The following is a 16165-nucleotide window of genomic DNA, read 5'->3' as shown; positions in this document are numbered from 1 at the left end:
CGTAAAGAACTGCTCAACCGGCACAAAATCTTTTTCACTGCAGTATTTAATGTATTTTGAAAATGTTTTTTTTTTCGTAAAGTTCAGAAAAAAAATTTGGACTTCTGATTGCTGAAAATCTGTTTTTTTTTTGTTATCCTTCTTTAAAGAAGGGAAAATTGAACATTGTAGAGAAATTTCAACTTTTGTCAGTAGATATCAAAAGTGAAGATCTTCTCTTTAAAGCAGGGGTGCTCAAAGTTTTTGGATGCCGGGTCAAATTTGAAGCTCAAATGAGCTTGCGGGCTAAATATATAAAATCAATAGTTTAAAAAAACGAACTAACGTCATTTTAATTTAAAAGAATTTAAAATACATCTATCACTTGAAGTTTATTTAGTTAATTCCTGTTATTTAAAAAAATCGTTGTTATTATTTTCCAGCAATTAGGTCGATGCAAATATTTAGAGCTAGTGATTTTTAACAGCTCAAAAATTGAATTTTTTTGTGTAAGTTCAATGTAGTCCAGTTTTACATCTGACAGGCTTCAAAATTTTAATATCAAAATAATTTCCTAAAGTCTTTCTAAACGAAAACCATTATTATCTCATTATTTCGATTAAGTTTAAGCAATGCTCCATTTATAACAGTTTTTGGAGCATTTGGTATAGACAATACCAAAAAATAAATAAAATAAACAAAAAATAAATAAATTAAAATTGGGATGAAATTCAATCAATTAGTGGATTTATTTCGAAAACTGTGCTTTTATCAAACTTTAGGGAAAGTAATTTGTAAGTAATGTAGTCAAAAATACATTTTCAAGTAAGGTTTCTATTTTTTATTGAAGATTTTTTTTTCAAAAATCATAATTCGGCTGCAAAATGTTTGCCCGTTTTCTCTTAAGCTCAAAAGTAGTGGGTTGTTGACCCTCAAAACAGATCAAATTATATCGAAAATTCGGATTTACATTTAAATGCCTTTGTAAAAAAAAACTTTCGGACGTTGCATTTTTTTTTCAACGTTTATGTCGTAAAGTACTTTACAGATTTTTTTGATAATGGGTCTCGTTTTCAAGATTTAGCCACAGAAAATTTAATTTCAGTTAAATATTTACAGTTTTTCAGTTAATCTAGATTTTACCATGAGTAACAATTTATGATTTTTGTTTTAGTAAAATCGTCTAAGAGACATTGAAGATTGGACCTCCGGTTGCTGATTTTCAGCAGCTTAAAGAAAAAGAAAAAATAATATTGAAGTTTTCTAAGTCTCACCCAAATAGTGCGTCCATCCCGGGAATTCCCGGGACAAAAATCCCGGGATTTTTAATAAACCGGGAATTCCCGAATCCCGGGATTTTCTATAATTTGTCCCGGGAATTCCCGAAATTGAAAAAAAAATCATATTTTGGTCTGGAAATTCAGATTTGGTTGTGAAAATAGTAGAACAATAAAATGAATTAAAATGTGTATTCAGCAAATCTCAGCATTTAATTGGCATTTAAGGAAAAAATATTATAATTTGAATTACCAGGTCCGCAAAATGCCTAGTGCTTTAAATTTTTTTTCTCTATTATTTTATTTTTTTGAAAAACTGGGTGTATTTACGTATATTTTCGATTTTAAATTAAAAAAAAAACAATCTCATATCAAATTATTTATAATCAAACACCGGCATGTAGGGCAAATACGTACAAATGTAACGAATAAATACAGCTATTAAAGCAAAAAATATTTGCATGACGTTTTGGATTACTTCGGTTGAAACAGTAACAGAACAAAACAATTTGTACTTCCAAATGTATTGCTCTAAAATCTCCTGTACCTATTTAGACTGTAATTCTGATTTTCCCTCGGTTGGCGGTAGTAACTTGAAGATAATTTGTAAAATATGTTTTATATAAAACAATGAATTCAAAACTTATCTAAAATTTTACATTGACTGGTATCATTTTATTGATTGTCGTTGTTTGTTTTCTAGCTGTTTTTGTCATGTCATATAAAATATATATAAAAGAAAAAAAATATGAAAGAATTCCAAAGTTTTTTTGAATAGGTCCCATAAACATATGGAAAACAAAAGCTTATTGGATCTCTTTAAAAAAAATAACTCAAGAATTATGTAATTTGATTCGCAAATAAAAAAATGATTAATCATACTGGAATTAAAAATAGTAGTTGATATAAAATCCTAAACACCACAAAGACAAAAAAAATTATTTTAGGCTATTTTAAAACTGTCGTCTTTGTTTAGATTGAAGTGAGAATTATAACCATTTGATATTATTAAGCTTATTCAATGATTTTAAGCTTGAAATCATAACAAATATAATGAAACATAGATTTTATTACTGATTCAAAAATTTCCCGGGATCCCGGGAATTCTCGGGATTCCAAATATATTTTCCCGTTTCCCGGGAAATTCAAAACCCGGGAAAATTGGACGCCCTACACCCAAACAACCCTCCATTATCTAATGCCGATGTCTCAGCAACTAATGGTCCGATTTTCAATTGAAAAAAAAAATGAAACTTTCGTGAAATTTCTAATCTTTTCTAAAGCAATATTTTTATGTTTTTAATAAAGATGAATATTTCAAAAGCATTCAATATTACGCCCTTTTGAATGGTAATATAATTGGGATAGCTGTTTTACCCAGGATTTTGCACTATATTTTGATATTTTTGATTGATTTCGGTTAGAACTTATAAAGATCTACTAAATTAAGCATCGAATTCTAATTTGAAGCAGTTAAATGCTTTAAAATTTGCTGTTCCTTTTCAAACAGGAGTTCCGATTTTCGCTAATTGACGATAAGTTACCACGATAGCTGCCTGATAAATAGCTTATATAATTGAGAAATAACAATAATTTGATAACATTGCATTAATTTATATTTCACAAAAATCCTCACCAAATTCAAATTTAAATTAAAAATTTTCCTGGAGATCAATATTGAGGTTTCCAATTTTTCAAATAAATTATCGTATCCACATTGTGTGACTGGCAAATAGTTGGAAATCTATCTCTACCTACACCCACGGAACAATTATTCCGGTTAAAACACAAATGCCACACTGTCACCTCCACTTCCGAAAAGCAATCATGTTGTGTTGCCAAATCAACGAAATTAAATTGTGCAAATTATTTACTCTTGCCTGCCCTGTTGTTGTTCAACTTTATCCACCCACTCACAGGCTGAAAACTACGGACGCGGTGTTCGTCGACGACAAAACTCATTTAGCTTGTTAAATATATAGTTTTCAGAACGGTAACACTGTAATCAGTACGCGCGCCTGGTATTCAACACAAGCAAACTTGCTCATTGGAAAATTGTTTCGTGCACAGTTAACTTTTTTCTTCTTTATTTTGAAACTGAATTATTATGTTAGTGTTCAGTAAATATGAAAATAAAAGCTCCTTTCCAGAGATGGATGGATCAACCCTCCGAAGCTCACCGAACACGTGCTCCAAAATTTGATTTCACTTCTTATTCTGCATTTTAATTGGCCCGGCTGTTTATAATTATAAAACACTGGCACTCACCGAGACCGGGGAGCTGGAAATGAAATGAGAGCCACTTTTGTGCATCCTTCTATCGGGAGGGTGATTCCGGACGGATGTTTCCACCAGAAGCGGGCCTTCCCAACGTTGGTCACCTCTCGCACGGAGGTTCGTTATACGGATCTCTTGTTCTTTGAGCGAAGGCAGGGGTTCTTCGAGTAGTTTATCATTCGATTTCGGTGAAGTCTTTCGGTACTTACTGAGGAGTATGTGGACATAAGTTTCATCCAAACTACTTAGATTTCGAATTTATATTACTCAAAAATAGACCTTGAAAATTGTGTCTTTGGCAAAGTATTCGTTATTTGTACGGACTTATCAGAAAAAAAGTAATACTCTAAAATGTACCATTTTGGACCGAACTAAATAATTATTTTTGAAAAAAAACGGAAATGTTTAAGACGGTTGCCTCTCACCCAGTCGGCCTGGGTTCGATCCCAGAAGGTCCCGGTGGCATTTTTCGAGACGAGATTTGTCTGATCACGCCTTCCGTCGGACAGGGAAGTAAATGTTGGTCCCGGTTCAACCTTGACGTTAGGTCGTTAGTTCAATCCAAGTGTAGGAGTCGTCTCCCTAGATCATGTCTCGGTGGAGTCGCTGGCGGGCAGTTGCACTAACAATCCAAAGGTCGTCAGTTCGAATCCCGAATGATTTTTGATAGAAACGTCAACTTACGATTTTTAAATGTTCAAAACCATACGTCATGTCACTCTTTTGCTTAGGTTTCCTATGTAAACGATCAGTTTTATTTCCATGGATTAAAATTTCTACGCTTTTTAAAATTTCATAAGCTAAGTGTTTGTAGATAGACCATCGGACAAAATTATTAGGCAGTACTGCCATTTTTTCATAAACGTTATGCTTTAAAAAACATGTAAAAAAATAATCGAGTGACTTGACGTGATTGATTTTGAATGCAAGAGGAATGACGAAGCTTGACTTTTTTTTAAATAATTAATTTGATTTTCGAAATTGAAAATTTCGAAAATATTTGTGTCAAAGAAATTTTCTGAAACAAAAAAATAAAATGGGGAAAAATATTGGAACTTCAACATTTTTTGCGAATAATCAAATTATCGGTGAATATTTGGATAATTCTGCATTATTCAATGAGACTTGATGCATTAAATTGCGTTTAACATCCAATTAAGGTTTGTTATAAAGTTTTCGTAAATTTTCCATTCCAATTCAAATTCTTCACACCTTCACTCTTCACCCTTCACTCTTCAGGTTTACCGAGTTAAATAAATAAAACGAGAGCTGAAAAATCTAGTTTTGCTACGAGTTCCATGCAACATTTTATTTCTTTGCATTTCCAAGAAAACACATTTTGAGTAGAATTTAAACTCAATTCACGGTTAAAATCAAAACAATATTAAAAAGCATAACTTTTCGATGCAAGTGTGCTATAATTCAACATTTCAGCACCTGTTTCAGTTGTATCGAAAAGAATTATATTTCAATTTTTTGCCGATTTTCAAGAAGTTGATTCAAAAAAAGATATTTATTTATGTTTTTCTTATAAAAAATCGTAAGTTTTTGATTTCTGTTATTTTTTAAAAAGCTGAATTTTAAAATCAGGCATCTTCATGCAAACGAGATACGTCTTGAGAGTCTTCCCCTTACCTGTTTAGAGAAAAGCGCTCAAAAAATTTGACAGTCCGCTTTGCGCTTGGCAAAGTTCTAAACTTAAATCGTCTCTAACTCGGTTTAATCATGAAATATCTTCATGAAATTTCAGGAGTGATTGAAAATCATCATTTTGGTTGATTAAATAAATTTTCTGTATTATTTCTATATGTATGTAACCCCTTAAGATTGGCCATGAGCTTGGCTAGTTGATAAAAATCACGCCGTCAAAAAAAAACAAATTTGGTGGCAGTAAATGATAAAACGGTAAAATTATAAAATTATGTATTTTTTTCAAATTTTGGCATTTAATGTAAATTGTGGTTTTTTTTTATGAAAAATTGGCAACACTGCCATAGCTCAAATATGGAATTTTTGGTTATATAAATTATAACTGGGTCATTCAAAAGTTGCCCCAACCCAACCAGGGGCGGTACGACCCCTATCAATTATATTCCATCCGATAAAAGAGGTGTTTTTCAATAATTTGCAGCCTGAAACGGTGATGAGATAGAAATTTGATGTCAAAAGGACTTTTATGTAAAATTAGACGTACGATTTGATGGCGTACTCAGAATTCCGAAAAAACGTATTTTTCATCGAAAAAAACACTGAAAACGTTTTAAAAATTCTCCCATGTTCCGTTCCTTGACTGTATTTTTTTTTAGTATTTTTTTCGATGAAAATACGTTTTTTTCGAAATTCTGATTACGCCATCAAATCGGGCGTCTAATTTTACATAAAAGTCGTACCGCCCCTCCATCACGAGATGTCAAAAAACGGACCTCGGATTCGTGATCAGGGACAAAAGTTACCCCTTAGGACTAAGTTTCACGCAAATCGAAGAGGGGTCGGGGCAACTGCTGTTTGAGTTGGCGGAGAATTAACCATAAGAAATCGTTTTTTTTTAATCCGGCTGATTTGGTGTCTTCGACTGAGTTGTAGGTATGGATAAGAAATACACTGAAAAAAATGATACACGGTAAATATTTTTGTTGATTTTGTAACTAAAGCTTCATTTGCAAAAAAAAAAAAAAAAATTTTTGCCGATTTGCAAATTTTGAATCTATACTGATTTTTTTTTTAAATGAAATATTGGTCGAAAAACATTGGAAAAACATTCATTTTTTTCAATCAAGACTATTATTCCAAAAGGGCGATACATTAAATGTTTGGCCCTTTTGAAATGTTAGTCTTTTTTTAATTGTAGTCCTTAGCCATAACTACATTTTTTTCGCAGACACCAAATCGACCAAAAATCTTTTTGTCAAATTTTTGATTAAAAATTTAAACAGATTTCTCATTAATTTCGAAAGTAACATGCTATTTTTTGAAATTTAAATTCTGAACCCCTGCTCCAGCACATCGCATCGGAGCATGGTGTTTACCAACAAGGGCGCTGAGCGTTGTTGTGAAATGTCATTTGCATTCGTTTGTGTCAGCTGTACATGTGTCTGTTTGCGTGCAAGTGTGATAGTTGTTTGAGTTAAAATTCCAGCATCCCTCCCCTGGTATCTCTACATTAACGAGGAGGAGGGACTCTGGCCGGCCCCGTTGGTGATGGCTGGACAACGAAGCAAACGGGGGAGAATGTGTTTGTGTTTCCCAGCTCATCTCATCGTGTCGTTTCTCTCTCTGTGTGTGTGTGTGTGTGAATAATAGCTTAATGACATTTACATAATTGATACCGAGATACACGCTGCTGGCAACACTGCCCACACAGGGGACACGTCGAGGTTACGGTCAATTCTATGTAAACCAGCTGCCAATGGTAACGGCACGTGGAATCGCTCCGTTGGGAACGGGATTTACAGTGTGTGTGTGTGTTCCCAACCGGGGGTTATTTTTTAACTCTGATGCTTGTTGTTTTTCAACACACAGCTGATGTTGGCGCAAGCTGGCAACTTTGCCTGGGTTGGGGCCCGTTTGGCTGGGGGTAAATTTAGTAATGGTTCTCGCCGGCAACGGAATGGAAACATTCGCGCTTGTGGCGCACAATTGTTGTCGTTTACATAAAATTACTTTCATTAATGGTGAGGGGGAGGGGTTGTACGCAAAAAGGCGGGGGGGGGGGGGGTGATTGTTTGTCTAATCTAATCTAATCTAATCTAACACAAACGTAGCCAGTCCAATGAAAGCATGCTGGAAAGTCTTGTGATTAGATTACGCCGCAAGCACTTTTCTTGTCAATATTAATAATTGAAGTACATCCGGGAACACCCGAAAATGTATTACAAAAATTAAAGCGGCCAGCCCTACTACGTTGTGTTTACCGCAGAGAGGATTCTGAGAACGGATCACATTTCAGAGAATCTACAGGGGAGGAAGGATGCGTGGACATACCGTACCAAACGCTCCGATTTATGATTGCATGTTGTGTTTGGTGTGTCTAGTGTGCGGTTATACAATAATATATAATACAAACATAATATAAAATAGAATATAATGTAATTGGAAAGTCCTCACCAAGTTCCTCGATGATGTTGCTTTTCCTATTTGAGTCGTTCCTCTCTAGACTCAAAGATGAGATGAAGCAACGTTTGCAGTGCTATCTTGCGTCACCGGAAAGTTAGCGCAACAGCTACACCCTTCGATCACGCTAATTTTGCTATTTTTCACGTTTTTCAACCCGTTTCGTATACACCGTCGTCCAATCAACCAAACCAAATTTCCAAGACTATTACTACACTCATCTCCCCTAAACACCAGAAGTCTGCCACGAATACAAAAAAGTCTGCAAATCGACGGTAAACACACTGGTCAAAGTGACGCTTGTGACGTTCGTTCGTTTTGACATTTTGGCTCTTTTATCCGCACACGTTCCCAGTCAAGATGGGACGTGAAAATTACGAAACCGAATGATCGGTGCAGTACAAAAACCAAGAACGGGGGTGATTGTTTGTGTTGAAAAAGTTATGTTTCAATTAACATATTAGGAGTGCAAACATGTCCTTTTTTTTCTTTTTATTTTTTTGCTGGAAGAATTAATTTCGTATTTCTATTGAGCCAAAGCCACACACTCAACAGAACATTATAAAAAAAATAATCAAGATTATTTCAAATTCATTAAAATCGCTACAAAAGAAGTCAAAAAAGCAAAAAAGCAAAAAAGCAAAAAAGCAAAAAAGCAAAAAAGCAAAAAAGCAAAAAACAAAAAAGCAAAAAAGCAAAAAAGCAAAAAAGCAAAAAAGCAAAAAAGCAAAAAAGCAAAAAAGCAAAAAAGCAAAAAAGCAAAAAAGCAAAAAAGCAAAAAGCAAAAAGCAAAAAAGCAAAATAGCAAAAAAGGAAAAAAGCAAAAAAGCAAAAAAGCAAAAAAGCAAAAAAGCAAAAAAGCAAAAAAGCAAAAAAGCAAAAAAGCAAAAAAAAAAGCAAAAAAGCAAAAAAATAGTTTAAATTTTTATTCTTAAGCTAGGATGTAACTTTGTCCACCGATACTTTAGAACCGAATAAACCAGTTGACATATTTGTATTCTTTTTAAAAGACATTCTGCGATTTGCCATTGTAGATCAGGCATTAGTTTGCTTTGTTCACAAAGTTCCACAATTATTCCACGATTCGATAATTTTTAATGCCAACCCTCCGTCCTGGTGGACGACCCCATCGGACAAGTGCATCCAACTTTTCCGTTCGCGTTTGCTAGATTTAATTAGTTTATGAGAGTTCGGTTTCAGCCCCCAGCTTCGAGCATTGTTTCCCGCAACTACTTGGAGTGGTTCGCGAAACAAACTGTTAATGTTTTTAATTTGTTTGCGCAGCGCTTCCGCTAATCCACCCGGGGCGGGGTCCAATGTCGAGGGATGGTTATCGCGAAAGTTGTTGTGCAAATGTTTGCTTATTTAATTACAGTAAAAGTGATTACCTCTATCGGTGATTTTCCAGGTTAATTGTTACATTTAATTGAATTGAAGTTTTTTTTTTCATAGTTTCATCCCAAAAACATGTGTTTGATAATTGCCAATTGTATTCTTCAACTAATGATTTCCAGGAAACTAAACATTTATCCGTTACCAAACCAGCCGACAACATGATTAGCCGACTCACCAAAATCGATTCCTTCCCAGAATGTCTAGCCAATTATTCTCAGTTTTGGTTGGGTTCATTCCAGCAAAACAAATTCCCCGATTGTCGGATATCAGTGCGCCCCGGTTGTTGGCGGGAAGACCCGTAATTGCAACATAATTGGATTGTTTCGCTGTTTGAAGTTATGGACTGGAGATTAAATAAAGAATAATCATTTGAAATGACAAAAACTGTCTGCAACCATTTCATCTTATTGCATTGAGGAGCAGAAATCGTTAAACTGTTCCAGCTCCATGCAATTAGAAGATTAATTAGTGCCCATCTTTGCATTTATTTGTTGCTTCCGTTTTCTCCTGGTCCAGAAATTAATTACTGACCTCGTAGCTGTGGGAATTGACTGCAGAAAAATTAGAGGAAAGAAATAATGATCTTCAATTAAAATGGGAAAAAGCTTGTTATGATCGGTCAACGCACCTAGACACATAGAGTGTGTCCCAAACAATTTATTTGGTAATTAATTCTATATTTTTTGTGTTTAAACAGTTGAATTCAAACAAGTGTTCTAAAACGACTTTTTGAATGAAAAATGAATGTAAGCATTGCTTACTATTTTTAGTTTTATAGTTCAGATTCCAGTTCAGATGCTTGGACGTTTTAACAACCTTGTAAAGTGCCTTTGATTGACATCGTCGGCCATGTTTAGAGCAATCACTGATGAAATAGGTACAAATCACGCTACAATGGATTTTAAAATATGCATAAAATGCACTAGCTCACAGCAAGAAATAATTTATTCAACCTCCGTCTCTGAAAGAATGTCCCACGTCGAAAGTGTTCATCTTGTCCAGATCATAGTTCTTCTGCTGGCGGTTGGCCACATCGGCGCCGATCTGTACCAGATGAACGTCGAGTTCGATCGGTACGAAATCGAGTACAGCGTGATAGGTCGCTTTGACCGGGTTCGCATCCGCAAGTTCAACCGGACCACCCCCGTTATCAACGGGTCGTACGATCTGGCCGTGGATCTGGACAACAACTACGAGATTGGAATCGTCTGCTCGCGCAGTGCCCTCGGCAACAACCAGTACCACCTGATCCCGTTCAAGCTGAGCCCGATGCCGGTGTGTAACTTTATCAAGAAGTACGCCTTCGACTACCAGGACATCTGGCAGAACAAGTCCAACTTTCCGCGCGTGCCAGCCGAGGGCATTTGCCCGTACCCGAAGGGCACCTACTGGGTGAAGGATTTGGCGCTGGACTCGAACCTGTTCCCGCCGGTCATTCCCGAGGGTTACTACCGGTGCTACCTGGATGTGTACCGGATTTCACCGCGGGAGCTGTTGCACCATCAGGCGTACTACTCGCGGATCACGAAGGAGTTGCTAAAGTATTGATGTGAGAGTGTTTAATTAAAAATAAGAAAGATGATTATTTTCTAATTTTCCGAGCAGACTTTTTTGTTATTTTAACAGTATTTGTTATTGAAATGGCATAAATTAAGTTATTACCGTCTGCCCGGGTTGTGATGACATAATTTTTGAAACTTTTTATTTCGAGTTTAAATCGTTTTTTTCCGGAATTTTGAAAACGCTATTAAATTGCGCGTCCAATTTCACATAACAGTCTCTTGGACACCATTGTTTGCACACGCATTAGGTTCAGATTGTAGATTTGTATCAGTTCAGTTAGATCTAGTACTACAGAATAATTCTAAGCATCTTCAAATGAGTTCTTGGCATTGTTATAGAATTTCCCGCTAGAACTACCAGCTTTGGTCACAAGAATCTTCTCGAGAAGTGGCCATTGCTCCGCGAGACACAGTACAGAAGCAATCAGACAGAACAGTAAATAGAAAAGGGATCGGAGCAGCTGCTATGTGAGTTGTTGTGGAATTACTCACAGGTTAAATGAAATCATGGTTATTTTACATTTGGGACCTGGGAATTTATTTACTATTTAAATTTCTTGAAAAAAATAAATTCAGCCATCCCAATTATTTTAAATTAAATTCAATTTAAAAAAATAAACTTATATTTTCTTTGTACGTTGGAGTAATTATTTATTATTGTAATTATTGTAATAAATTGAAAAAGGATTTTTGGAATGACTTAACGGCTTAACAACAACCAAGGCCGGGACCAACTTTTTACTTCCCCATCAAATGGAATCGAAACCAAAGCACTAGAAAAATTAAATTCTTAATTTGACCTCCTGAGTGGGATGTTAATCAAAAAAGTGCACTGAGTTATCTCGGCACTGGCTCAACCGATTTTGTCTGTTTTGCTCTCATTTGATCCGTTTTGGGGTCCCAGAAGTCGCTATTGAAAATTATAAAGTTTAGCTGAGTACCTCAAAAATCATGCTTAAAAAAACATTTTTTTCTTAACTGCGGAAAACTGTAAAAAGGCTGATCGAAGTAAACCATGCACGTGTGCGGATCGAAATTTTTCGCTGTCAATTTGTTTCTTCAAATGTTCGTATAAAATATAAAATAAATACTTAATTTTGCCCTTTTCCGGGAAAAAACCCAGTGGAAAACTTGGTGGTCAAGGACAAGTGGTCAGCAGTGGTATCGAGCGGAGCGATTGGAACACAACCTGGATTTCGAAATGGAGTTTGGTGTCAAAACGGCCCGAGCCTGTTGCATATACCGGAGCTGCTTCGAGAATTCCAAAGCGAAGAATCATCATAGTCAAGATTTTCCAGCAGCAGCAAGTTCATAAAGGTTCGACTGAGGGGGCATGCTTTTTAATTTCTCGTCGCTCCATACCCTCAGTGACGTGATGGGAGCAAGGGCGTCTATGCGAAGTGTCACCCGTTACAGATTTCCGGCGCTTGGGATGGGAAGAGGGAAACCATTTTGTTCTATGCGCCGGTATTTGTAGCATTAAGATTTGTGCAAAAAAAACTTATGCACGTGGGTGTACAGATCACGGGGTAAAAGATGATAGAATTGTTCACCTAGCGCTCACATGTGTTTCGGGACCAAGTTGCTTGCGGGCATGGGGATCATAAATACATACATACAACTCCGGAAAACTGTAAAAAGGGTGGTTTTTGTGCTCACGGCGTGTTTTCTGGGCAACCTTAAGGAGAAAAAATAGTCATCACTACTTTCAAATGTGTCTTACAGGAAATTTTCTCAAGTTCCAGTGCTTCTAAGAGCAAAATGATTCATCGAGAAATTTCAGTGATATCTTTTTGTTAAAATTTTTTGTTCTAAATTCCTTTATTATTTATTGGAAACCTTCAAATAACAGCTTGTGAAACTTGTCAAATGTTGTGTTTTATGTGACATTTACTCATCAAAATGTGCAAAAAAAAAAAACAAAAAAAAAACAACAGCTTTGTAAGAGGTTGCAAAACGCGAAACAATTTTAAAATTAAATTTTACCGAGTTTTTGAATATGTGGGATTTATTCAGAAATGAAAATCATAAACCCGTATTAAAATATATTTCAAAAAGAATTAATAGATTATTACATAATTTTCGTGTACAAATATCACACGTCTGCTCAGAATTAACTGATAAACCCGATTTTTTTACAAGTTTAAGATTGATTAGGGTATTAGATTTTTATGAAAAAATATCAATTTTTCCATGTTTTAAACTCGAGATTGAACTACAAATAACTATTGCAAGCTTCAGAAGAAATATATTTCATGAGTATGATTTTTTTTAGTTTTCTTGTACGAAATTATCAAGGAATCAACAAAATCATAGAAGTCTTATAAATCTAATCTTTTTAAAACATTTTTCTAATACTTTGACTTTTGTTCAACTTGTTTGGAATGAAAGTTAAGTTTATTTTTTTAATAAATACTATTTAATTGTTGTTCAAACCAACAAAAAAGCTTGTGACGATGTTTTCAACATTCAGAGTTAACCCCTTCCCGCCCAAGCAAAATCGAGATTTTTACATTTTTCTACGATACTTTTAACAGAATCGACCAAATTGGATGAAATTTTAATGGTTATAAGAAGGGTAAGTGAAATTTCATGATTTCGCGGACAGCGTGAAATCCGTGAAATTTGGCTTTTTTTCGTGAAATCCCGTGAAATTTTATGTTTGAGTGAAACTGTAACGATTTTTCTCAAAATGATTTATCAAGCTCAAATAGGAATAAACATAATATTATGAACTACTGTAGAATTAAGCGAATTAATTACTAACAAAGTGTTAGTGATTATTGACGTATTCGTGGACGGCGTGAAATTTATCAATTTCCTCAATTTCATTTTTCAAATAACAAAGTAAATTTTATTAGTATTTAATTGAAAAGCTTGATATGAGCCATTTGAAGAATTGTTAATATTTTCCAGTTTTTTTTTTAGAAAATAAGTTTAATAATATATTTATTCGCTGTTATAAACATGTTACTGCTATCTTATTTGAAAGGTATAGTTTCAAAAGAAATTAAAAGAATCAAGCTTTGTTATAATAACAATAAAATGAACGTTTCGAAATCAACCATTAAAAACCTTTCAGATTTTTTCTGTGCCCTGTTTATTTTAACCGATATTTGATTATTTGGTGGACGATTCCCGTGAAAGATTAATTATTTCTTTGTGTTTTGTTTTTATTTTGAGTGAAATTTCGATTTCGCTACAATTGTATTTTTTTTGCCTTTCGATTTAAAATTTAAATTTTGGAAAAAGGAAATCCATTTCCGGTTTTGGTAGAGAATTACTCAGTTAAAACATTATTTTCAAAATGTTTGGCGATTTGAAACATTCTACAATGTTGCTTCTTAAAAAATACATAATTAGACAAGTTTCCAGAACTGTTATTTAAAAGTTTCCAAAAATAGGAATTTAGAACAAAAACATAAAAAAAGATATCTCAGAGATTTCTCGATGAATCATTTTGCTCTTAAAAGCAAAATGTTGTCCGTATCTGTCAAGTGACCCATGGTTGGATGGGTAATCGTAAGACCCTGCCGATGAGCGAGAAAGATTGAAGATCTGAAAACCCTATCAAAAGAAATGAGTAATGAAGGATTTTTGCCTTCCTCACCTTACTGAGGAAAGGCTATAAAATCACTTGGAAATTAAACTTCTTAATTTGACGTCCTAGACCCACCTTCATGTATACCTATCGACTCAGAATCAAATTGTGTGTGTGGTGGGATGTTGATCAAAAAATTGTCACTCGATTATCTCGACATTGGCTGAACCGATTTTGTCCGTTTCTGCGTCATTCGATCCGTCTTAGGGTCCCATAAGTCGCTACTAAAAATTATACAGTTTAGCTAAGTACTTCAAAAGTTATGCTAAAAAAACGATTTTAACAAAAGTCCGGAAGATTGTAAAAAGGGTAATTTTTGTAAGAAAACTCGTCATAGTATACATTTTCAAAAAGGTATTTTAAAAACCTTTCCAACGCGTCCAAGACATTGAAGATTTGACAAATCTATCAAAAGTTATAAGCACTTAAGTGTTATTTATACGCTTTTTGGAGGCCGGATCTCAGATATGTTGATGAAAACGTTGTCCGGATCTCTCATGCAACCTATCGTAGGATGGGTATTCAAAAGACCTTTCTAACGCGTCCAAAACATTGAAGATCTGACAACCCTATCAAAAGTTTTAAGCACTTAAGTGTTATTTACGCACTTTTTTGCATTTAAATGTGAGGAAGGCGCCAACCACCTTAGGGTGGATTAAGTAACGTTTTTCATAAACATTATTATATATTCACTTTATGAATGTGAGAAAGGCACCAACCACCTGAAGGTGGATTAAGTGACGTTTTTATTGTGTATCCTCAAGTGGTCAAAGCCAAACTTACGGGACATAGTTTAAAATGTGAGTGAAACGTTGAAATTTTTGCAGACTTATGGCTGTTCTTAAATTTGTTTGGATATGCAACAGATATTATGAAATACGAAAAAAAAGGTTTCAAACATTTGAAAAATCACACAGTAAACATTAAATGGTAATATCACTGATTCTGTAACATGTTGCTAGACAACAAGACATAAAAATAAAAGCTTGACGCAGCTCCCACTCAAAAAAGCTCTCCATTACGCTGAATTTGCCCCTGGGCTCTTTTGGGAAACTTAAATACCATCCCGCAGCAGCAGCTTTTTCCGTCGCAAAGATCCTGGAACCCCACCCGGAGAGGCGGAAAATTGCATGCGGTTGCAGAATAATTCCTGTCAACATGGTCACACACATATTTATGGGCCCTCTCTTTCAACTGGGACGGTTGCACTGTTCCCAGAAACAGTATGGAAAAGTAATTTTGCAACCAGTACCAGTCAAGGGTGGGCTTCCCAGCAGTGGAAATTCCTTTGATTTCGGTCACTTTTGTTTATTTATGGCGATGGTAACGCTTCCAAATGGGACTTTTCTGAGAAGGTTTGGGGTGACGCAAACGTGGGAGGAATTTCAAGGTATGAAATTGTGTTTGATGCATGCAATCTTAAGTCTTCAAAAATATTACTTATACAGTCTTTACATTTTTGAATACCTTGCACATGATCTAAATTTAAAATCACAAGCTCTTGTGAAAACGTCTCTAAAAAATTTGCAGGAAAAGCATAATTTTGCAAAAGTCGTTAAGCAAGAGACCAAAGCAGGCCTGAACAAAATTTACGTCCGTATCATTATTCATAAAAATGTGTGTTTTTTCTTCTTACAGCAATGCTTTTCAGTTATCATTTTTAGGTACCGCACCCAAGTCAAACTTAACGTTCAACGAAGTCATTGTAAATCGTTTTTTTTTATTGTTTATAAATTTTTCATAAAAAAAAAATCTTCCTTTTGAACGATTAGTTGCCAATTTTCAACAGACAGTTTTGTCCGAATTGCTTAAATATATTTTCAAAAAAATATAAAATTTTCTCGATAATATGCTTAAAATTTATCTTACAATCGATGTCAAACCATCCGTCAAATTAGTCCCAAAAATTGCCCATTCACACTTGGGTGCAGATTTTCAGTTTGCCCCGTGTTTTTTAGCCATTC

The 16165-nt window shown here is 34.8% G+C and overlaps 1 protein-coding gene across 1 annotated transcript; it reads left to right on the top strand.

The window, feature by feature from the left end:
- Positions 1 to 9998: 9998 nt before the first annotated feature.
- On the top strand, positions 9999 to 10658 carry LOC6054715. Its single transcript, XM_001891343.2, has one exon. It carries the CDS (start codon positions 10008 to 10010, stop codon positions 10584 to 10586), a length of 579 nt encoding a protein of 192 aa, XP_001891378.1. The 5' UTR covers positions 9999 to 10007; the 3' UTR covers positions 10587 to 10658.
- Positions 10659 to 16165: the final 5507 nt, after the last annotated feature.

The sequence above is a fragment of the Culex quinquefasciatus genome, chromosome 3 (assembly GCF_015732765.1).
Source record: "Culex quinquefasciatus strain JHB chromosome 3, VPISU_Cqui_1.0_pri_paternal, whole genome shotgun sequence".
NCBI lineage: Eukaryota > Metazoa > Arthropoda > Insecta > Diptera > Culicidae > Culex > Culex quinquefasciatus.
Note: the sequence above shows the minus strand (reverse complement) of the source record. Positions and strands in the feature narration are given on the sequence as shown.